At 25.0% G+C, this 22,856-nt stretch overlaps 3 protein-coding genes across 5 annotated transcripts; 1 reads left to right on the forward strand and 2 right to left on the reverse strand.

The window, feature by feature from the left end:
- The first annotated feature begins 89 nt into the window (after positions 1-89).
- On the forward strand, positions 90-2,680 carry LOC114128249 (tRNA N6-adenosine threonylcarbamoyltransferase, mitochondrial). Its single transcript, XM_027992725.2, has 8 exons — positions 90-247; positions 644-870; positions 924-1,182; positions 1,259-1,390; positions 1,458-1,662; positions 1,735-1,883; positions 1,942-2,150; positions 2,287-2,680. Exons 2-8 carry the CDS (start codon positions 686-688, stop codon positions 2,381-2,383), a joined length of 1,236 nt encoding a protein of 411 aa, XP_027848526.1. The 5' UTR covers positions 90-247; positions 644-685; the 3' UTR covers positions 2,384-2,680.
- Positions 2,381-17,520, reverse strand: LOC114128248 (huntingtin). Of its 2 annotated transcripts, none has more exons than XM_027992724.2 (52): positions 17,226-17,520; positions 16,983-17,166; positions 16,764-16,888; positions 16,504-16,657; positions 15,760-15,913; positions 15,535-15,698; positions 15,259-15,424; positions 13,807-14,171; positions 13,525-13,717; positions 13,263-13,447; positions 13,052-13,204; positions 12,733-12,893; positions 12,524-12,636; positions 12,361-12,455; positions 12,188-12,300; positions 12,001-12,113; positions 11,842-11,927; positions 11,656-11,773; positions 11,449-11,552; positions 11,189-11,374; positions 10,815-11,129; positions 10,434-10,594; positions 10,222-10,361; positions 10,008-10,150; positions 9,709-9,927; positions 9,430-9,638; positions 9,210-9,343; positions 8,233-8,431; positions 8,091-8,157; positions 7,851-8,030; positions 7,652-7,794; positions 7,476-7,589; positions 7,190-7,345; positions 6,821-6,971; positions 6,626-6,748; positions 6,330-6,560; positions 6,056-6,254; positions 5,876-5,990; positions 5,509-5,803; positions 5,300-5,433; positions 5,095-5,232; positions 4,928-5,022; positions 4,744-4,856; positions 4,478-4,678; positions 4,208-4,416; positions 3,986-4,145; positions 3,769-3,913; positions 3,337-3,421; positions 3,095-3,257; positions 2,864-3,024; positions 2,709-2,796; positions 2,381-2,637 (listed from the first exon to the last, which is right to left on the reverse strand). In XM_027992724.2, exons 1-52 carry the CDS (start codon positions 17,288-17,290, stop codon positions 2,539-2,541), a joined length of 8,082 nt encoding a protein of 2,693 aa, XP_027848525.2. In that variant the 5' UTR covers positions 17,291-17,520; the 3' UTR covers positions 2,381-2,538. The 2 variants fall into 2 exon arrangements, with proteins under 2 accessions (XP_027848525.2, XP_027848524.2); XM_027992723.2 differs by having other exon boundaries at positions 13,263-13,462; positions 17,226-17,519.
- A 1,481-nt stretch (positions 17,521-19,001) lies between these two features.
- Positions 19,002-21,153, reverse strand: LOC114128245 (partner of bursicon). 2 transcript variants are annotated; one of them, XM_027992720.2, is made up of 4 exons: positions 21,018-21,153; positions 20,812-20,937; positions 20,596-20,720; positions 19,002-19,342 (listed from the first exon to the last, which is right to left on the reverse strand). In XM_027992720.2, exons 2-4 carry the CDS (start codon positions 20,930-20,932, stop codon positions 19,172-19,174), a joined length of 417 nt encoding a protein of 138 aa, XP_027848521.1. In that variant the 5' UTR covers positions 20,933-20,937; positions 21,018-21,153; the 3' UTR covers positions 19,002-19,171. The 2 variants fall into 2 exon arrangements, with proteins under 2 accessions (XP_027848521.1, XP_050057586.1); XM_050201629.1 differs by having other exon boundaries at positions 20,812-21,115.
- Between the last annotated feature and the right edge of the window lie 1,703 nt (positions 21,154-22,856).

Below are 22,856 nucleotides of genomic sequence, written 5' to 3' on the forward strand. Positions count from 1 at the left end.
ACTCATAAACACGACCATGTGCATCTCAATCAATACACCTTGATCTCAGTTATAAAAAATCTTATCATAAAATAATAGATCGAGTGCCGGTGCTACGCAAGTACGCAATTCGCCTAAACTCCGTTAGAGAATAGAATTGTTTCATAAAAAAAAAATTAGTATATTATTTTTTACGAGTTTATGACCGTGCTGTGGACAACAGCAGTTTTTAGGCGATTTTTTATTCATTCAAAAATACATTACACGTGTAAGTAATCAGTATTATAATATTCGTATTGCAATTCTCGCATTTAACATGAGCTACACTGCATGTACTTTGACGTATTTTGGGTGATTATTTGAGGGGTGTCTAAAATATCCTTTAGTAACCCAGTAAAATCCAAATAATTCTTGGATATTTTAATTAACTATCAATTTTGCTTTAAAATGTACCTCAAAAGTCAAAAGGTGTTGTTGAATCCAATAAACTTAATTTTTTTTTTTTGGATAATTTTTGATAGAAATTTCGAGTAAAATACAAAGGTATTAGGTTTATTTTAAAGTCTAAGGGTGTCCAGACATGGAAGACACCTCACCACACCAAATATGCCATTGTGTATTTATGTATGGTTAAAATATTTTAACTAGTGTTCATTATTTTTAGGATATAATCACATCATTCTCTAATCTCTATAGTTTTTCTATAATGAGAGTATTACGACTTTTTTGGTCGTATGGTTTACGGGGTCAGAGTACAAAGCAAATCCACAGAAAGTTTAGCAAAGTGTTGGGCATCGAGACTAGCTGTGACGATACTGGATGCGCAATAGTGGACACCAACAGAAATATTCTTGGTGAATATTTACACTCTCAACAGCAGATCCATCTCGAGTATGTAACCAACCAGTACAGATGACAACAAAATATAATTGCCATTTCTTCAGTTTTGGGGGTATTATTCCACCAGTGGCCAGGGATTTGCACAAGCAAAACATTGATAATGTTGTAACCCAAGCGTTGCATCGAGCCCAAGTTAGTTTGAACGACCTAGATGCAATTGCTGTCACTGTTAAACCAGGTTTGCCTTTGTCACTATTAGTCGGTATGAACTACGCTAAAGAATTGTGTAAAAAAACATTAAAGCCTTTGATACCAATTCATCATATGGAAGCACATGCCTTGACTGCAAGATTAGTAGATCATGTAAGATGACGTACATTCTTCATTTATTACAATTTTTTAATCAGTGTCAATGACTAATTACATATATTTTTATTAGAATTTACAGCTACCTTTTTTAGTTTTACTGCTGTCTGGCGGACACTGTTTGTTGGCTATCGTAAAAAATGTAAATGAATTTCTACTTCTAGGACAATCTATAGATGATGCTCCCGGTGAAGCATTGGACAAGGTAATGAAGAACATTATTTATCTAGTTTTTCAAACTTAATATTAAAATTACAATGTTTATTTCTCAGGCAGCTAGGCGACTTAAGTTGAAAAATATGAAAGAATTTAGAAATTGTGCTGGAGGCCAAGCAATTGAAAAAGCAGCATTGAAAGGTGATCCTAGGGCTATTGATTTGGGTACATTTATGACAAATTACAAAGACTGCAATTTCAGTTACTCGGGTTTAAAGAATGCTATAAGATCTCAAATCATAAAATCCGAAAAAAAACATGGTAGATTATTTTATTTTTTTTTTACCCTTATATATCTATTAATTAATATACTTGACATTTTTATTTTGTTAGAATTGAAAGGAGATGAAATTATTCCTGAAGTTTTTGATTTGTGTGCTAGCATTCAATATGCTCTTACTAAACACATATGCACTCGAGTACAAAGAGCTATTGAATTTATTGATCGAACACAACTCTTACCAGACACAAACCGAACATTGGTAAGTTAAAATAAAAAAAAATAGTAATTAAACCATAGTACTAGTTTTTTATTCACAGGTAGTTTCTGGTGGTGTAGCAAGCAACATGTTTATACGAAAATATTTAAATCTTATGTGTGATGAAGTGAATTTTAAACTAATAGTTCCACCACCTAAACTTTGTACAGATAATGGAATAATGATAGCATGGAATGGCATAGAAAAATTTAATGAACATATAGATATATTCAATCATCTTGATTTAGATAAAATTGATATACAATCTAAGTGAGCTTTACAAAGTTTAAAATTATATTAATTTACAATTAATAATTAAAAAATATTATTTGACTTAAAAGTGTTAACAATATTTATTTATTGTTTATTTGTTGTTATATATTTATACTTAATATTGTTATTTCAGAGCACCACTAGGAAAGAACCTTTCTTCACAAATTACTGATATGGAAATAAGATGTCCTTCTGGGTTTTTCAATAAAATATTTGAAGAAAACAGATAAATATTAATATTTTATTTACTTAAAGGTTTTTAGTTTTATTTCAGTAGATAATAATAATAAAATAACAATTGTTTAATAAATTAATAATGTTACATGATAAATTGTAATGGAACTTGAGTAATCTTACACTTAACAGATTTTGGCAACCAATAACTTTATTCTAAACATAATATAATATCTTGAAAAGGATTTTTTGACTTAACCGAAGATTGGAATGATTCTTTATATAACTGTTTTTGGTTTTCGTTGGAAAGCTAAAATGTAAATTTTTTTTACAATAAAAACTATACAATATTATATTTAATATTATTTTCAATATCCTTACGCTATAATAAAAATCCATTGCAGCGATGCACAGCAATCTTCTATCTTCATACTCGTAACGGCCAAGCCTTAATCTCACATGAGGAAATCTAAAAATAATCACAAATATTAAATTTAAATTATATTTTTCAGAAATTAGATAATGAAAAAAACTACATTGCTCTTAGCCATTTATTTTTAGATGAACTAATAAAAAAACTGATAAGACAATAGATTGCCATTGGTATTTGAAGACCTTGGGTAAAATTGCTGAGTGTTGTAATAACCCAATCTTGTAAGAGATCCAATTGTGATTCATTAATCAATTGTTCAAATATCTACAAAATAAAAATTAACCATAAAAAATGTGTTCAACAGTTGACAATGTAATGAAAATAAAATACAAACTTGATTAACGACTGTGCACATATATGTTGGATGAGGTTGATTGGGGGAAAGAAACTCACTTACAACCCTCATGAGTACATAAGACGCTGGAAATATATCTGTTAACACTTTAGCCATAATAACTGTTGTTACTTCTACTTCCAGTAAACATCCTTTCTTTATTCTAAGCAATACATATTAACTATGAATTAATAACAATTCTGAACATCTGAATTTATTAAATTAAAAATTAAAGAACTTACCTTTCAAACATGACACTTATCTTTTCCATTTCAACAACAATCATATCAGGATCAATGTCAGTCTCAACGTTTTCATTATAATGTTCTAAAAAAAAAAAAAAAAAAAAATAGAATACTAACACTAATGTATACATAAATACTAATGTTAAGCATCTCATATAAACTTTGTAGTTTAAGGTAAATATAAATATTGTTTTTATTTTATAAATCAAATCCAAAAATAAACCATTTCAAAGTATATTAAATTAATTATTCGATTCATATTTAGATTGTTTGGTCTAAATTCAAGTTTAACCTGAATGATTTATAATTTATACCCAAACCAGTAATAAATGGAAAAAACACATTTTATTCCTTAAAACTTAAATGAATAATTCAAGGGGTCGCCAATGGTAAGCTTAAACAATATGAAATTATTTGGTATGGTCAAACCTGCATAAATGCATGATAAAAGCAACTGCAATGCTGGCAAGGAGAATCCTGGTGGAGCATTGGATAACCTATCCAAAGCCAATGTTGTTATTTGCTCCACAATATTTTCATTTGAATGTTTAACAAATATTATTCTTTGAAAACCCTAAAAATTTAGTTTTGTATTATTTATGTGTATTATGTGAGTATACTGTAATATACAAAAGTATTTACATACCTGTGTTAGAGCTTGGTATAGTTTAAAATGTCTAGATGATGATACTAATTTAGTTAGGCCTTCCAGTGACATAAGTAATGCATCTTCAATGTTATCTGAACCATGTTCTACTATGTAAAATGCTATCGATATTACACATAGCTGCCATTCACATTCATATCTTGATAGAATGAAACATTAAATACATTAAATTTTAAGAATTAATTTAGAAGACAAACTTACAACATCGAATATTCAGTGCATAGATGTTTTTGAACAAAATCAACAGCCATTTGAACTATTTCAGAATTATTTGGTAGTATATTGTTCTCAATAAAACATCCTTCTAATAAATAAAGTAATCCATGTAAAGCAGCCAATTGTGTCAGACGACAATTACTTTTGAGACCATTATCGATCAACTTCAACACTTTCTCTCGAATGTTTAAATCCTATCAATTAATAATAAATAAATTCTATTACAACTGATTATGTTTAAAAAAAAAAAATTACCTCAGTTTTAGAGATAGCCATTGCTTTGGCTGCAGCTATTATGACATATTGATGTAATAATAAATCTTCATGATGATGTGATTGTGATAAATCTAGACATAAATTAAGCATCCATATATAATGCTCTTTTTCGATAAACAAATCTGACATCACAAGGAGACATTTTATCATTTCGTTAATTTGCGATAGAGAACCTCGTGTCTATAATATAAAAGATAGTTGTATTTTAAATATTTAATTTGTATTAGTTATAACTTATAACTAACTTTTGGTTCCATCCACTGGTTAAAGACTTCTTTTAAAAGCAAAATACAAGAGTTCAGATCTAGGCCACTTCCATTTAATACTTTGGTTCTTTCATACAACTTCATTTCTAATACTAATTACATTTAAAAAACAAATGTATTAATAGATAATCAATTAAAAATTATTTCATACAATTAATTTTACTTGAATTCCTTTGTTCTGCAATATTATTAGAACTTGTCCACTGATTTGTTATTGCGGTTTGTAAAAATTTAACTGACAACTGATGATAACTATATCTTTTAGTAAAATATTGAATTGACAAATTATCAAATTAGTATTATTTTTAGTAAACATATAAAAATACGAACCGATGCTGATCATGAATTCTTTCAATATTAGCTCTACACTCATAGCGATCTAATAATGCTTCTTTACCAGCTGTTCTTTTAAATGTGGAAAATGTTGAGTATATTAGATCATTGACTTCTTCTAATTTCACAAACCATCTAATAGTTAATTAAAAAATGGTTAATAAGCTAAAAATACTAATATTAAATTATAATAAGTAAATACTTGTGACAAGATAAATTAAGCGGAATGTCTCTTGATACGTGTAAGAATTTATTGTTGGTTGTATCACCAGGATAATATTCAAATAACGTCTGACTAAACAATTGTGTAATTCCATTTACAGCTGCACTACTTGCCTTTTAAAATAATTTATATATATTTACAATACTATTTAAAAATGTTTTGATCGTAAGTACAGAAAAGCAACTGACTTGTATACGTGAGATATGTTCTTCTTTTGGTATATCAGTTTCACTGGATGGAACTAAAACGCTTAATAAAGTCATCCAGGTTTCTTCAAACTGTTGTTTACTGTTCCAACCAACTACGCTGAGTCTAGACACATATTGTTTGAGTACATCCATTTCTTGCAATACATCAATAGGAATTGTTGGTATGTTAAAATCAACATTATTGATTGGTGTTTGCAGCATTTTCCATGTAATGGGAGGTATACGTATAAATCCATTTACCATTGGATGGCGGCTTATTATTTGTATGATGGAGCTAAAAAAAAAGATTTAAAAAAATTATACTTAAACACTTGTATAAATTAAATTTTTAATATTGTATTTTTACCATGTTAGTTGATTCAGAGGAAAATTTGACATTAATGGGCGAGAATTTTCCATCCAAGAAAGTAAAGATGAAATTTGCCGGCAAACGGATACTAAATCGCTAGTCTCTGTAAAGTCTAGATAAATCAATTTTTGTAATTTTAGTTAATACAATTTAATATTATATTATTTTCATACATACAGTCACCAGTCATGAGCAAAAGTACATCCTCTGTAATGAATTCTACCACTGATACTAACGATGAAGCAATTGACCCCAGTTCGGTGGAGCACAATTCATTAGTCAATCCACAACCATTAAAAATGCTATACGCACAATTGAGAAGCAATTGTATTCTACTAGTGGCTGCTGTTCGATTAATCAATTTCCATTTTAGAACCTAGAATAATATAATTATGTGTTAAAATTACTTAATAATATATATCTATTTAATCTTTCTTAACAACCTACTCACTTCAAAGAGTAAAACGGTAAATTTCAAAAGAGTTTTGTTAGAATCCATTAAAATAATGTGTTCTTTAGATTTTTGTTTTGATAAAAATTTAACACATTCCAAAAAGTTTGAAATTGCTGGTGTTAACAACAATATAACTTTAATAAATTTACTGTCTTCAAATAGTTGACTCATTCGTGTCTTGTATGTATTTTGTTTTTCATTTAATTCTTTGACCATTGGTAAAAATATCTAAACAGATATGATAAAAAATAATAAAGTAACTGATTTTAACTATTATTTATTTATTTTTTTACTTGATGAAATCTTGGCAAAGAATTACATGTTCGTTGAATGTGTTCTACTAAAACAAATCGTGCAGCTACAAACAATGGACACAATTCCAAATTAGTTGTATCTTCAGTTACTGATTTCCACATCTATAATAATATATTAGTGATAACTGATAGTCATATATTTTTTAAATACTAAATCATTAATAAAATATATACTTTTATAGTGATTGGAGTTGATACAGTAAAACAATATTGAAGTATATCAAGATTGAAATCATTGCAATGCATAATGGAGATTATGTCTTGCAATGGCAAATTTGATAATAATTTTGCTGACTCAAAACTGGGACAGTCATTATGACAACATCTAATAAAAAAAAAAAATAATAAGTTTTATTTTAAAGTAAATAAAATATTTGAATATCATATTCATCTAAACTTAATTTCAAAGGGACAACAAATAAGTACAGCAATAAAAATGTATGAATTAAAAATATGGGACTTTTAACCAAAAATTAACAGTTAATGATTTATAAATCCCCCAATTATAGAGAAGAAAAACAAATTTATAAAATTCACTATTACCTTACTTTTACTTGATCAAAAAACCAATTTTTGTCAATTAAGATGTTTTTAATATCCAAAATATTGACAGATTTATTCTGATCAATTTCTACACTTGAAAAATCATAACACTGAGTACCAAATTTATTGAACAATGATATCAATATACAATAACGACTGAAAAAAAAAATATATACTTAATTTGTTAATCATTAAAAGTTTTTATATAGTTTTTTCTGTACAAATAAATATATTAAAATAATATTTATTTTATATTAATTAAAATTAATAATAAGATATTTCTTACTTCTTTATACAAATATTTGAATTTTTAAAATATTCTAAGATTTGTAAGATTTCTTCTTTGCTTAATTGATTAGAACTTTCATTAATAGGCAATGCAAGAAGATATTCCATTTTTCTATTGACATAAATAATATAATATTACAATTTTATTGAAACAGTTTTAAATTCTAATAGTACCTAATTGCTATAGAACTAGCGAACTGTGACAATGCTAAATGTGGATCTTCCAACAGAGCAGGTAAAATTAATTTTATTACTTCTCCACAATGTGCAGGATGTGCTTCATTCATACTTCGCAACAGCTCATTAGTTAGGTCCAGCTAAATTATTAAAAACTTTAACCATGTACAAAAAATAATAATATATAATCAACTACTTTGTCAGTAACACGTTTTTTTTTGACCGCTGTTATGTGCATTAAACTTAAATTTTGATTTTTATGAATGCAGTTAAGTAATTCTTGTGTAGAAGTCTCATTTCCCATTTCTAACAATTGAATGACACATTCAGACAAAAACCATTTCAATAACTGATTGTCTAAATTAATATTTTTATTCTAAAAATATATGATATGTTTTAGTAAAGTGAATAATTTATACATGTCACTAATACTTACTAATAGTTCACATAGAATCAAAAAACAACCCTTTTGAACAATGCTTAGATAAAAACACCGTCCCAATCTATAGAAAATAAACGATACATTAAAATTCATACTGATACTTATATTACTTCTAGTAAAATCAATTAATAATTACTGAGATACTGTAGAATGTGTATTCAATATTGATTTCCAAAATTCAATATCATTATGATCCAAAAGACCAATTAACTGTACCCAGTGTAATACAAGTAAAGGATAGACCATTGACAAAGTCATAATATTCTTATGAAGTGTAATAAATATTGAATCATTAAGGAAATTCCGTAAAGAGTTAACAACTTTTGGAAAATTACCTTAAATAAAAACAACTTATATAGTATTTAAATATTAAAAAAAAAAAAAATTGTATTCATGAATTGTTAATGAATCAATTGTTGTAAAAAGAAATAAATGTAAAAAGTTTAATAAAATACAATAAATAAAACTACTAACTTAAAAACTTTTATGGATCATAATAAAAATAACTGATAAATTTCTTGTGTAATAATTTACTTATGAATAATTTACACAACTACTTATACGGTTTTCCATTAAACTTAAACCTATTCATGCAACCACCATAGATTAACAGTTTGTTTAATTATTTTATGGAAATGCTGTAATCTGCAAGACAAAATAATAGTAGATTTGCTGAAAATACATAAGCTAATTAAAGCAATGTATAAATATCTTTAAATCAATTATTTATAACATACATTTTCATTTCAAAATATCTGGGATTTACAATAAAAAAAAAAATTCTGTAACCATTCTATAGAGTATTAACAATTGACCATAATATTGTATCAAAAAAAAAGAATGTATGCGTCACAAATTAAAATTATACTTAGAAAACAAATTTCTATTTATCAATTTTATGCTTAACATATTAATATAAATTTACTTATATTATTTTGTCTAGAAATAATATAATGTAATGTAAATCTATGGTAGTAGCAGTAATAGAATTATGTTTACTGAAAAATCAATTTCAATAACTAAAAGTACTGGCACAAGATATATTTGTTTAGATAGGAAATAATATGATAGTATCTCATTTCACAACAATTGATAATAATTTATTAAAATTACCAGATTGTACTATATAATGACAAGTCAGCATAAATTCTGATAATAAGCACACTTTACTCTCACAATTGGGTTGAGGATGACTTAAGGATAAAATGATATCGTTGGTAGATAAATATATAACTCTAAACAAAAACCTGTAAAACAGACAAGATTGTATAAAGTATAAAAAAATGAAAAAATGTATTATTTTATTTTATAAATTATATTTAGTATACTTTACTTGGAAAAAGTATCTTCACCAGGAAATTTATTTTTATTCAATATTGATGCATTTAAAGGGTCAGATTGTGTAGTAAGTTCGAATAAATTTGAGCTGATTGAAATGTCTGATTCAGAAATCCTAAGTAGGATTAAATCTTCAGATTTTTGAATGAGAATTATAATTAAATTGGAAAGTACAGTATTTAACCAAGGTTCTAGGGTACATTTCTAAAAAAAGGTATCAAAAATATCAGTTTTATTTAATTACTTAAGCAATTGTTACTTTTTAAATACATACTTCTCCATCATAACAAGTATTGAACATAACATGAAGCTGTTGTTGAATACTATAAGAAGATGGATGTAATGTTAACAACAAATTAATCAATGATGGTAAGGATGCTTGAATTTTACAACCACCTAATGATGTATAAAGAGTATCATATAATTGTCTAGATTGTCTTTTCCATTTTTCTTCACTGCCTTCCATTATTACAAGACTTAGAATGCTCACTACCTATATAAACAGATGGATATTTTGAGGAAAAACAACACACTCAATAAATTATAAAATTACTCTGAAACAACATAACTTACTTCGTTGAACTGACATAATCTTAATAACATTGCAAATAACATCTCTCTTTGAGCTTCAAGTTCTTTTAAATCTGAAGAATTTACCATAAATGCTGATTTTAATACATAAACATATTCAACAATTGGTAATATTCCTGGGATACCTAGACAATTTGATAATTTTAATTATTTAATGATTGTTAATAAATAGTATTGAATGAGCATATTAACATACAATACAGTTCAGGTGGATATCCACTAGCCATTAATCCATCGCATAAATGTATAGCTTCAGGAATTATGTTTGATTGACTTTTATCTTCAGATAAATTAATAAAAAATTGGAATATAGTTGAGATAAATTTTTTTGGATTTCTATAATTTAAATTATATAATTATAATACTTAGTTAATCATTGAAACTAAAAAATAAAAATAAAAATATTACCTAAATAAACCATTTTCAAGATAATCAAATTGACTAAAAACAAAATTTAAAAACTCATGTTTTGGATCGATCACATTTAAGTTGACTTTACTTTGAAGTAATACTGTAAGTAAATCTAATATTGAAGATTGTAATTCTACATCTCCAGTAGTTACATATTCCTAAAATATTGTTATGATTTATTAATATAGATAAAAAAAAAAAAAAAAAAAAATGAAAATAAATATTAAGTTAATGAAAAGGTTTTCAATTGTATAAGAAATTAACCATATCTTTAAAAATATAAATTATAGTATAATGTAATGGAACATAAGATTTTTTTTTACTTTATAAATGATAATTAAATTTTAATAAATTTAAGAGAAAAAATGTATAGTTCACCTTTAAGCACTTGATAGTCAATGGTCGGAAACATTTTAGGTTTGTAGAAAAATCTAAATTTTCAGAACTAGCACAATACAGTTTTCCACTCATTGTCGTTCTGCGATCTCTTTCATCTTCCCAATGTTTATTTACATGTTGAGTTACTTTAATTTTTGTATCGATAAAATTTGATAAGCATTCATAAGGTGTTTGTAATGCTTGAGTATACATACACAGTGTTTGTAAATCATTTTTAATGAACATAGAATCATTTTTATTAAATATTTGTTGATTTGATGACACATTATACTTTGATGTCAAACATTTAAACAACTAAAAATGAAGATATTTAATAATAAACAATTTGTTAATATAATTATTATAATTCATACTTCAGCCAAAACTCTGGAGCTATAATTAGGTGTTAAATTGAATATTGAAGTTAAACAAAGAAGTATGCGATCTACATGTGGTTGGCATTCTGTTGTACTTATAAATGTTAATAATGTCTTTAAAGTATCTAAAACTGACTCGAGAAATCTTATAAATTTTTCATTACTTGTGTTTTCTAAAGATACCTACAAAATTTACATAGTATCAATATCTAATATTAGTATGTATTTTTATTATTTTATTTTTACTGGATAGTTACTTTGTAATTGTTGTATGATGATTTAACTACAGACTGCAATTTATAGTAATAATTACTATGACTTGGTGCATCTCTTAAGTTTTTTTTATCTTTTTCATTGTCTCCTAAACAGTGTACAAATATTATTTTTATGATAGTACTTTGATTTAATAATGTAATATTAGTATTTTAAAAGCATTACATTTTAACTAGTTATATGCACATTACCTGATTTTTGTACCGAGGTTGGAATGTGTGTTGGTTCTCTATAGTCTAGTACTACGTTTCGAAAAAGATTTAATAACTTAAGAACATGTTTCCATAATTCATTATAATATTTCTTTAGCTAAAATAAAATTTAGGAAACATACAATAAATATTACATTTATTTTTTTAATTGATCAGTAAACTAACTTTATTGTCTTCAAACCATCTATTATATTTGCTAAAATCAATTTTATGTTCTTTCATAGTAATATTTTGTGATGAATGAATTAATTCTGAAAATAATATTATTAATCGTTTAAAAATAATTTTAGAGTTTTTAAAATAACACAAGATTATATTAAATACCTGTAATTAAATTAGAAGATAATTTTAACATCCAGCAATGCATTTCTAAATCAAAAGCAGCGGTTGTTAATGTCATTGTGGAAAGTATTGAAGTGAATAATCCCGAACATGAACTAAAATAGTAATATACAAATATATTTGAAAACTAACAAAAATTAAATGTAATTCTTATAAATGATAATGCTACCTTGTACTTGAATTTGAATTAAATCCTTTAGTAAATGAACACTTCCAAATATTTGAATATTCTGGTGACTTGAAAGAATTAGTTAGAGTTGTTAGTGCTTCAATACATCCAGCCTAAAAAAATTATATACAGTGGTCATCATTTCAAAATATAATTCTATTTCAAAAACTCACAACCACGACAGCTGATTGATTTTTAATAAGATCACTAGTCAAACGATTTATTATACGGGATAAAGAAGCTTCAATATACATATTGTGGAATTTATCTAAAAATTAAATTAAATATATTAGGAATATTAAAAACAATATCATAATCATAACATAAACATTTTACAATTTTGCAGCTGAAGCATATTGGTACAATACAGACTTGTATTTGAACAAACCCATGAAGTAATGACATCTTGTTGCATATAATCAATTTTGTAGTAACAATTATGAACAATACTAGTACAAAAATAATAGAAATATTTAAGTAATAATCAATTATAAATAAAAATAATACTAATTGATACAAATTACATTATACAGTTTAAGTTTTACCTTAATAAACATTTGGATGCTGCACGTCTTACACTATATTCATTATCATAAAGATATTTAAAAATTATACGATTCAAAACTCTATCTTGGTACATTGAACTATTAGTTGCAAAATAAACTGTCATAAAAGACAGATTTTCTATGATTTCTAATAATTTAACCTGTAAAAATAAATACAATTTAGAAAAGTATAACTTGTATTTAGGAAGTGTTAATATGCTTTGTTTATTTCATCATTAAGCTAACAGTTAAACAAAGTGATTAATCCTTAACCCTGTAAAATATAACTGTGCAAATTAAATATCTAAAAAAAAATTACCTTTACAAGCCAATAAGAACTCAAACCTGCCAATATTGTTTCAAGTATAGGAATAGCACTAATTGATACATTACTATTTAAAAGAGGCATTAAACATACAGATACAGCTGAGAGTGAATGACATACACATACATAAGAGTCATCTTTTAATCCCTAAAAATAAATAGTGTTTAGTTTCACTGGTGGTCTATGAAACTATATACAAAAATACTTGAGTAATGATATTGATCAGATCTGCAATCACTATATTTGATGAACCAACTTCATTGATTTGTACTTTAAATTCACCAAAATTGTTTCTAAGAATTACTTCAATAAATGTGCCAACCAATTTAATTGCCATGCCCCTTAAAAGATGATCTTCGTGACTGGTATAGCTAATAGAAACATCTAGAACTGTTTTTGTCAAATCTAAAATGTATAATAGTAGTAATTACACTGAAATTAATCTCTAAAAATTTATATTTATTTACCTGACGAGTTGTAGTTGAAGAAAGCTAAATTTGGATCAATCTTCAACATTTCTGTTAAACATCCAAGTGCTGACGATTTAATACCAGTTCTGGTAGATTTACTGGATTCTGGTGCCAAGAAAAGTGTAATAATTTTGACACATAACACATTTAAAGGAACATCCTCAGAAATTTGATTTAAAAATTCCAATTCCTATAAAACAAGAATTTTAATTTTTAATGAAATGTATATATTTTTAGATTTTTATAAAATTTAAAATCTTCTGAATAAACATAACATACTAGTTGTAAAACTGATTCAGAAGCTGAATGACAACTATGTTCAGAAGTTATACTTTGCATATCAAATTCAGGAGTGTTTTCATACTCGGAAAAAAATACATTATCCACAATTGAATCAACTTCACTCAAACTATCATCGCCAAATTCTGAATATAAATTTGTCATAGAATTAGCTGATGATAATGAAGGTCTAGTTGAATCCATAGATTGTGAAATTGACCTAGGTTCATCTTCAAATCTTGGTAAAGAAAGTTGAACAAATGAAGTTTCTAAACTTTCAGATGAACTATGATGAAATGATTTTTGGAAGCTTTGAGCTAATGTTCTAGGTATTTTTATAGAATTTACTGTAGTCTGCATCTTAACTAAAACAAAAGTAGGTATAATATTTATAAAAAATATACATATTGATAAAGTTGAGCAGCAATAGGCTATAGAAATACTTTCAATACTAAAATATTCGTGTAAGAAAATGTTATAAAAAACTATTTCTGGTTTTAATATTTTCCTATTTGCAATATAGTAATGTTAGAGAATATATTTAATAAGAAATTATCATTGCTTTTTAATAAAAATTAATCATATTATTCAAATATCTAAAAAAAAAAAAATATTTAATTAATTTTTGTATACATGTTTAATTATAAACAAATTAACTAATAATATAATATTATACTGTTTTTATAAAAATCAGAAAATATTTTTTTACTCAATGCAACTATAATACTGTAATCATTTTTTTTTAGGCAACACAAATTTTTTTAGCAAGAGATTACTTTCTTTGAAAAATTAAGGACAAACACACTTATAGCCTCTAGGAACATTTTAAAATTATTAATCTAGTTGGTATTTACATGCGCAGTAAGATATGTATTTATATAAACGACTATTTTTTTAACCCAGTACTGAGATTAATTGAATAAAATATTTAAAATTCAAAATTCAATTACTTATACTTTTTTTTTTAATTAAAAATTTTAAATCCTTTCATATGAATTTTTTTTCTGTTTTAAAATGTGCTAAATAGTATTTTAAGTAATGAAATTATAGTAATTATTAAATAATAATAATTCAAACTAAAGATTTTACATTAGTTTTTATAATTATTAATTTTAAGAGGTCAAAAAAAACTTAATTATAGTCAAATAAGAATAGCTTTCATTTAATCAGTTTTGATTTTAAAGCTTTGATAGTACAGCCCAAATGAAATGACTTAAAAAAAAACATGTATCCAAATATAGTATAAAAAATAGTAGTTTCTGTTTATAAAAATACAAGTCTTAATATACATTCTCACTTAAAACCATGAAATGTTTCTATAAATGTGTATTTAAGTAATCTTTAACTTTTTAACAAAGTTCTAATTCAATCCAACTAAGAAGTTTAGTGTAACCTAAAAATGATGACACAGTATATTACACAAGATAATTATAATGATTAAACTTAACTAACCAACTTCAGTTTCATAAAGCTTTGATTGACTTAACATTTTTTTTTTTGTAAGTAATTGCAATGTATCTCTTGGACAAGATAAAAACATTTGAGTTAATGTATCTAATGCACACATTGTTATATTAGAGTCTGGATGCAATATTGTAAAACAGCAAAATCGAAATATCTGTAAAATATTATTTTAGTTTTAATTATAATTAAAAAAATATATTTATTTAATTTTTCTATGAGTAATTCCATACTTAAAACCATTTAGCGAAATAATTTATCTAATACCTGTAAATATATTTTTTGAAGAATTTTTGATTCTAATTTTAATTCATAAGAGTTGTCACAAATATGATCAGGATAGAGAATTATATTTTTAACGCTATTCAATATCCCAATGATCACACAACTTTCTGCCCATGCACGTTCTGATCCCATTGACTTGTTAATATCTATAATAATTATAATATTTTATTATTTGATAAAAACAATAAATATTGATTTAGTATTTACCATGAATTAGAACAGTATTAATGAGCAACATGTGTTTAATAAAAACCATTGGTTTTCTACTGGAAAGACATAATGATTCTATACAAGTAACACTAGATCTTCGTATGATAGAAGAATCTGTAACAAGATTGTTAACAAACGCTTCTAATAACATCTGTAAAACAATGTAATTAATTAATATTAATAATTAATGGTAATACAGTTAACAGACACCTCTAAATAGCAGATGTCTCCTAATAACTGACGACTTTTTGGGAATGGGGACATTTTTACTTCTTGTTTATAGGAAGACTTCTATAAACTGAATACTTTGATGGCTAAATTTAAATTATTTTCATCACAATTGTCAAATAAATGTATTTTATTATAATCTACATTACACATCAAAAAATTATCAAGATATCCCACAAATATGTGTTTTGTCAGCAGTAAAGGGCAAAATAAATTGCTCTCATTGAGATAAGTACATATAAATTGAGTTTACGCATCAAATCCTTGAACAAGCTAAAGTAGCTGATTCTTTTTCTTAAATGTTAGTTTTTTACCTATTTACTTTTTCATAATTTAAACCTAAATATAAATGTACAATTTTTTTTATACATTGTAAATTTTTTTATTAATTTCCTCTCCTTTTTCACTTTAAATAGCTGACAAAATTTTGGTGACTGAGTGTCTGGTATTTAGAGGTTTCACTGTATTGTTTTTAGATGATATAATTTTTTATAATTAATTTTTATAACTTACTTTTATATTGCTATCAGACATAATATGTCCTAAGCTTTGCATAATTTTTGGAAAAGTTTGGGCCAATATTTCAGCCACAGGATCTTCTGTTCTCATAGCTATTTTTTTTATGCAAGGTATTAAGAACAAAACAAATTTTTTACGATTAGATGGACTGAAACAGATGTAATTATTATTATATTTAGAGATTTAAAAATCACAACTATAATTATTATCAGATTGGCCAGTTTTTATAAATTATTTATAGAATTTAAAACTACCTGATTAAATGACATATATTTCCAAATCTGGATAAAGCAGCTCTTAATCGACGGACTGTATCATTTTTTTTTATTTCTTTTAATAATTCAACAAATATTTCAACTTTACGATAATCAATCATGCACTAAAATATGTTAATCAATAATTTATATACAATACAAATTATAATATATATCAATATCGATTAGAATATAATATTGGTAAAATTATATACATACACGAACAACTCTATTTAGATTTTCTTCAGCTACCATTCTTATATTGGCTTCAGAATGATCACACATTTTAAACAAACTGTCCATCGACTTATGTAAAAGATCAGGGAATGATGAAAAATTCATTACAATTGGTGCACAAATTAAATCGGCAGTAACTCGACAATATTTTTCTTTTTCTCCAGACCTTCAAAAAAAAATTATTTATATTTTACTGATTCCTTAAATTCAATGATAGATACTTACCGTCCAATCAAGTCATTTGACTTGAGACCGTCTAGAGCTTTTGAAAGTTTATCAATGATTGACATTATTGAAAAGGTAAAAACGAAGGTTTTCTAAAGTAAATAATTGCCAATAAGTAAAGTCATTTCCTAAGACACTAAAAATTGTTTAAGATTATTTGGGTCCATACAATCATATTGTAAGATGACCTAAAGAACAGGATTTTTATAACAAAAAAACTCATAAAATTTGAAGCAATTTTTAAGAATAAATTAGTAAGTTCCTGTGCTGACAATAACAATAAGCTAATTTTTATTTTTAATAAAAAATTCAAACGTAAACAATTGATAAGAATTATACTGCTAAATTGATAGCAGTCATGTGATAAGAAAAATAAATATTTAAATAATTCAATAATTCAATAGATATTTATATCGCATTACTCATTATATTATAGTCTATGCTGCCTATGGGATGCACAATTATATTATAATTCAAATTACTTTATAAGTCTATATTATGGCAATGGCCATATATATGGCTGAATTTGTATTGTACAAAATGACTCAATAATGCTAAAAATGCAAAACAAAAGTTTCAGCTTTAAAGCACCCGTTATTTGAAACGAATTGTATACCTACATGGAAAGCATTGTCTAAAATCAACAAAAAAAAAAAAATACACTATGCATTGAAATCCGGATCCTATATACTATAATGACTAATGCTGTTAATGGATAGATAATTAATAAAATATGATAATCATCATATTATGATCATATATTTTAAAAATGTTAACATGGCGTGTGTAAAAATGTTAATATCAACATTTGGTAAAAATGTCGATAGTCTATTTTTTTTTTTTTTGTTTATGAATTAGGTACAACAAAATAATAACATAATTAACTTTGTCAAAAACTGGTTCTGTTGAAAAATGCTCGTTTTTTCCTAATTTTATTTTTGTTTTCTAATTGTTAAAATTATTAGGTACTGGGTAGTGGGTATGGTTTTCTTTAAATTTCTCAAAAGTGCTTACTATATAGTTTCACCTTATTCATACGTCATACCTAAGAAAGATGCAGAAGTTCAAAACGAAAAATTTTTTCTACTACATAAAAAGTGTCTTTAGAAATAAAAAACACACAAATTGTAATGTTAAAACTTAAAACATTTCTGTGTTTCGCTCTGAATCTAAAACAGGTACTTTGTAATTTTGTAAAAAAAACCTAAATAAAATATCATCCCATGTTTCTTAATTAAAAAAAAAATAGAAGTAGGCCAGATGGCAGACAATATCTAAAAATTTAGTTGTGGGACACAGTCATTATCCTGCTGTTACTTTTATAATATTTTTAATACCTAATAAAAAAATGCTTACAGCTTAAGAAATATTTAAAAATTTAATTATTAAACTTGCCTAAATGTATTAATAAGTAGTTAATATTACTTAATTACTTAATTATATAAATTCTAACTATAAATTACTGAGTGGTTCAATGGATCAATTATTGTACATAACATAATTTTAACTGTGTGTAACACAGTAAGTTATCCATTTACTATTTATATACATAATAATCTTTGTCCTATAATAATTAATGATAAGGTACTGATAGTGGGTACTGAGTACCATATTTTGTAAATTATCATGATAATTCCTTGCAAGGAATTTTAAATAGATAGTAAGTAAATTTTACATTCCATATAGGTAGTATATTATAGTATTATTAAAAATGTTTATTTTATATGCCGTTACATAATTAAATTTAAAAAAAAAGTATAAAACGAATAATGTATATAAACATTAAACAGTATAATATTATATGCAGATACCTACATGAAAACGCTTATAGGTTTAATTTTTAAAACTACCTATATATTTAATAATTAATAAATAATAATTACAACAAAAGTAAAATAGTACGGTAAAATAGTTGCTACATATCATATGAATTTTAAAACATCAATTTATCCGGAAAAATCTCCGCATTTAAAACATTTGCAGTCTGCTGGTTCTTTTAGTTTAACTTCCAACGTGGCCAATTTATCACTCGTCAATCTCACGCCATCAGGATCGTAGCAATGTGTAAGAGCAATAATTCTCTCTCTCAAAAATGTTTCACGACAACAATAACATTCCTGAAATCACGATGACATATAATATAATAATATAAATATAACAATTAATAATTATAGATTTTAAGAGAGACAGCAAGTTTAGATATTTTGCAAAAAATTCGATTAGAATAATATATTTATTTTCTATTGTAATTCTAAATAAAATATCTATGTTTAGATTTTTGATAAAATTTTAAAATTTAGAAATAAACAGAAGGTTAGATATAATTGATATAACTAACATTATAAATCTAATTTACGTTTGACTAAATAACGTATTATTATAAATTGGTCTATCCTGTGATTCGATCGTTACCTACTATTTAATAATGAATTAAAATGTAATGTGTAAACATAATAAATATTATAACTAATAAGAATTTTCATTGAAGTCATATAAAATGTATTTTAGACAATTTAAGGTACGTAACTTTAAATATAGGGGGAAACTAGGTAACCGTAATCAAGTGCACTTTGTAATTTTGTAAGTTACAGTTAAATACGTGCTAAATTTGAATTTTATTATAAATCACTGCATAGGTACTGAAAACGACTTTGAAGAATAATGATTTTTAGGTTGATAGATTACTTAGAATATTTTATGATATGTTTAGTTTGTGAAAATAATAATTTTTTTTATTACTTTAAATAGCTATCTTAAACAATAGGTCGAATTCATTTTTATCGAAAACATTTCATTTGAAGATGTTATTGTATAAAATATAATTAATTAGTAATATTTTTACGTAAAAGTTTCAAGTTACCATGAATTATATTTTTTAATTTTAAACTTAAGTGAAATTATAATTATTTGCTGAAGTATTTAATTTTGTGTAAATTTATACAGCAAAAATGTGTAAAAAATAATTATAATTATATTAATATATATTTCACATTCAACTTTGGTTTTACTATAAACTACTTGTGATAAACTTTGTATTTGATTGTCAAGCCCTTATACTAATAACACTATTGTCACTATTACCTTTGTGTAAAAATTCTCATTTTTCCTTTTTTTTTTTTTAAGTTTTTTTAAAGTTTTATTTTAAAAGATAGGTTAGGCTTAACCTAACTATATCTAATTCGTCACCAAAATTTGAATCATTTTTACAGTACGAAAAGGTGTAAAGATACCTTGGATGATGATGGACACACACACGTATAAAAAATAATTGTAAAATCAATACATTAATTGCTCCGTTTAAAATCAAAATTAAAAGCATAAAAATACTAAATATATATATATATATTAAATGTATAAGTCATATATTAACTTTTAGGAATCCACTAGGAGTAATGACACTAGGTTGTACTTGTGAATTACACGCTCCTTCACATTTGTTCACTGCTATGTCACCATTACATGTCCTTTGAAGCCGCCCAAGCTCATCAAATTCCTCTAAATGTAATAATCAACATTAAAGTGTTATTATAAAACTTATTGTTAAACATTATGTTAAATTAGTTTAAAATAAAATATTAAATAGTACCTTTAATGATATGCAATTCAGAAGGCAAAGTTTCACATTCTTCTGGGTTATCTTCTGCAAGTACGTTATTATGTACGAAAAAAATCGCGATAGAGATGATAAACAATTGAGTCGTGTACATAATTGCTAATAAGTATTTTGTTAAAAATTAAAATATGGTAAATGACAAAATGTGTTCTACACAGTATAAGTAAATAGCTACTTACACAATGTAACTGCCAATACAGATTATTGAAGTAATCCAGATCAGTGACTGATCAGTTAACAGTGACTGTTAACGTTCACGACAAAACTGTTTATGACTTTCAAAATGTATATTAAAGCTTTCACTTTCAACAAACATAAGTGTTATTGGACTAAGAGGGTGGTTTACTTATCCACAGGGGGTCTTGTAGTATAAAATTGTTTGTGTTGTTAAAACAAAATATATCACTAACAGATTTTATTTTTAAAAGTAAATATAATTTACTAACAGAGTAAAAAAAATATTGTTAATTATTTTTCGAACTATAAATAAAAAATATTCTTAGTAGGTAAATAAATAAAATTTCAATTTGTATAATAATTAATAACTATCAATATAATACATATAATGTAATAATTAGCCCTCCTCCTTCTATGCGCAATAGAATCCACATATTATCATCTTTTTTATATAGCTACAACTACAAACTAATTTGATAGACGATAGTTCTTGAATTGTATTTTACTATAAAACTAATACATATAAAAACAAATAAAGCTTGAAATGTTAAACTATAAGCTATAAGGGTAACAGATATATAATAACATAGGTACTCTAAATCTAAGACATTATTATTAGGAAGAGTTTAATTTTGTGAAGTATAAAAATGTACTATAATAACTCGTATAACTAGCTATATATTCATTATTCGATGTAGGTATTCTAAGCATATCAAGCTTACAATGCTTATCTTTGAAAACGCTTTTAATTTTTAAATTGATATTAGATTCTGAGTGGATCAATGTGACAACGTAAATGTATTGGTTAATGGTTTAAATGCTTTAATATTCAAATTATTATGGAGGATAGATTTTGATAGCAAATTATATTGGTATATTAGAAGAGTTAATGTAATAATAATTAGGGTTAAAAAAAAGGTAAAATAGGAATGAAATGAATACGCAAAATTAGTTTTCAAAAAAAAAATATATATTTTGTTTTTATTGTAATTTAAGAAAAACCTTTAGCTACATAACATTTTCATAAAATATTTTAATATTTATAAAATATATAACGCAGTGGTTCTTAATTTAATAATATTCATAAATATAATTTGTTAAATATTATATCTAATATGAATATCTAAATATTGTTATTAATTTTTAAGCCAATAGTCATTAGTCAATACTATCTTACTGTAAAACAGTGTAAAATGTAAATAGGGTCATAATAGGTATAAATAGATAATGATAAATTAGATAATTTAGATAAATTTAAATTAAAATGCCACTGCGTGTAGTAAAATTCGTTATACCTATACGGCTATACGTAAAAGTTTTAAGTCCTTACCGTCTACCGATAATGTTTTTAATTGAAACAAAATAATTATTCATCTATAAAATACACAATATATATAGTATATTTTTTAGATTTTTTAGTTCTAGTAAGAATTACTTATGTATTATGAAGAATCCTATATTAAATTCGCAATATTTTGATATAAAAATTGAACATTTTATAGAATTTCATCTACAAAATACTTGTAAATTTTCGCGATTTTCTACAAATGTAATTAAAAAAGAGTGGTCAAGTGAGTAACGCTCAATTGTATTTATATATAGTAGGTCACTATAATTGATGTATTACATTTAAATCCAATGATTGGAACAAAAACTAATATTTCAAATTTCTAAAATTAGCATTGAAATAAGCGAAATATTTTAAAAATTAAATCATGTAAAGAAATGCCAATCTAAATGACTGATGAAATTTTCAAGTGTCTATGACTTATACTTTTTGAATAATAACAAATATGTTAAATCGTTTTAGGATAAATCGTTATCGTTCCGCAATTTCGTAG

The sequence above is a fragment of the Aphis gossypii genome, chromosome 2 (genome assembly GCF_020184175.1).
Source record: "Aphis gossypii isolate Hap1 chromosome 2, ASM2018417v2, whole genome shotgun sequence".
Classification (NCBI taxonomy): Eukaryota; Metazoa; Arthropoda; class Insecta; order Hemiptera; family Aphididae; genus Aphis; species Aphis gossypii.

What these genes read in the sequence shown, in the direction of transcription:
- LOC114128245 (XM_027992720.2), bottom strand. Translation starts at nt 20,932, where the DNA reads ATGTACACGACTCAATTGTTTATCATCTCTATCGCGATTTTTTTCGTA. An exon ending in TGAATTGCATATCATTAAAG is followed by an intron (nt 20,721 to 20,811) that starts GTACTATTTAAT and finishes TATTACATTTAG; the next exon opens with AGGAATTTGATGAGCTTGGG. An exon ending in CTCCTAGTGGATTCCTAAAA is followed by an intron (nt 19,343 to 20,595) that starts GTTAATATATGA and finishes TCGTGATTTCAG; the next exon opens with GAATGTTATTGTTGTCGTGA.
- LOC114128249 (XM_027992725.2), top strand. Translation starts at nt 686, where the DNA reads ATGAGAGTATTACGACTTTTTTGGTCGTATGGTTTACGGGGTCAGAGT. An exon ending in CAACAGCAGATCCATCTCGA is followed by an intron (nt 871 to 923) that starts GTATGTAACCAA and finishes CCATTTCTTCAG; the next exon opens with TTTTGGGGGTATTATTCCAC. An exon ending in AAAATTGATATACAATCTAA is followed by an intron (nt 2,151 to 2,286) that starts GTGAGCTTTACA and finishes TTGTTATTTCAG; the next exon opens with AGCACCACTAGGAAAGAACC.
- LOC114128248 (XM_027992723.2), bottom strand. Translation starts at nt 17,290, where the DNA reads ATGTCAATCATTGATAAACTTTCAAAAGCTCTAGACGGTCTCAAGTCA. An exon ending in GTTCTTATTGGCTTGTAAAG is followed by an intron (nt 12,894 to 13,051) that starts GTAATTTTTTTT and finishes TTATTTTTACAG; the next exon opens with GTTAAATTATTAGAAATCAT. An exon ending in ATCTTCTAATTTAATTACAG is followed by an intron (nt 11,928 to 12,000) that starts GTATTTAATATA and finishes TATTATTTTCAG; the next exon opens with AATTAATTCATTCATCACAA.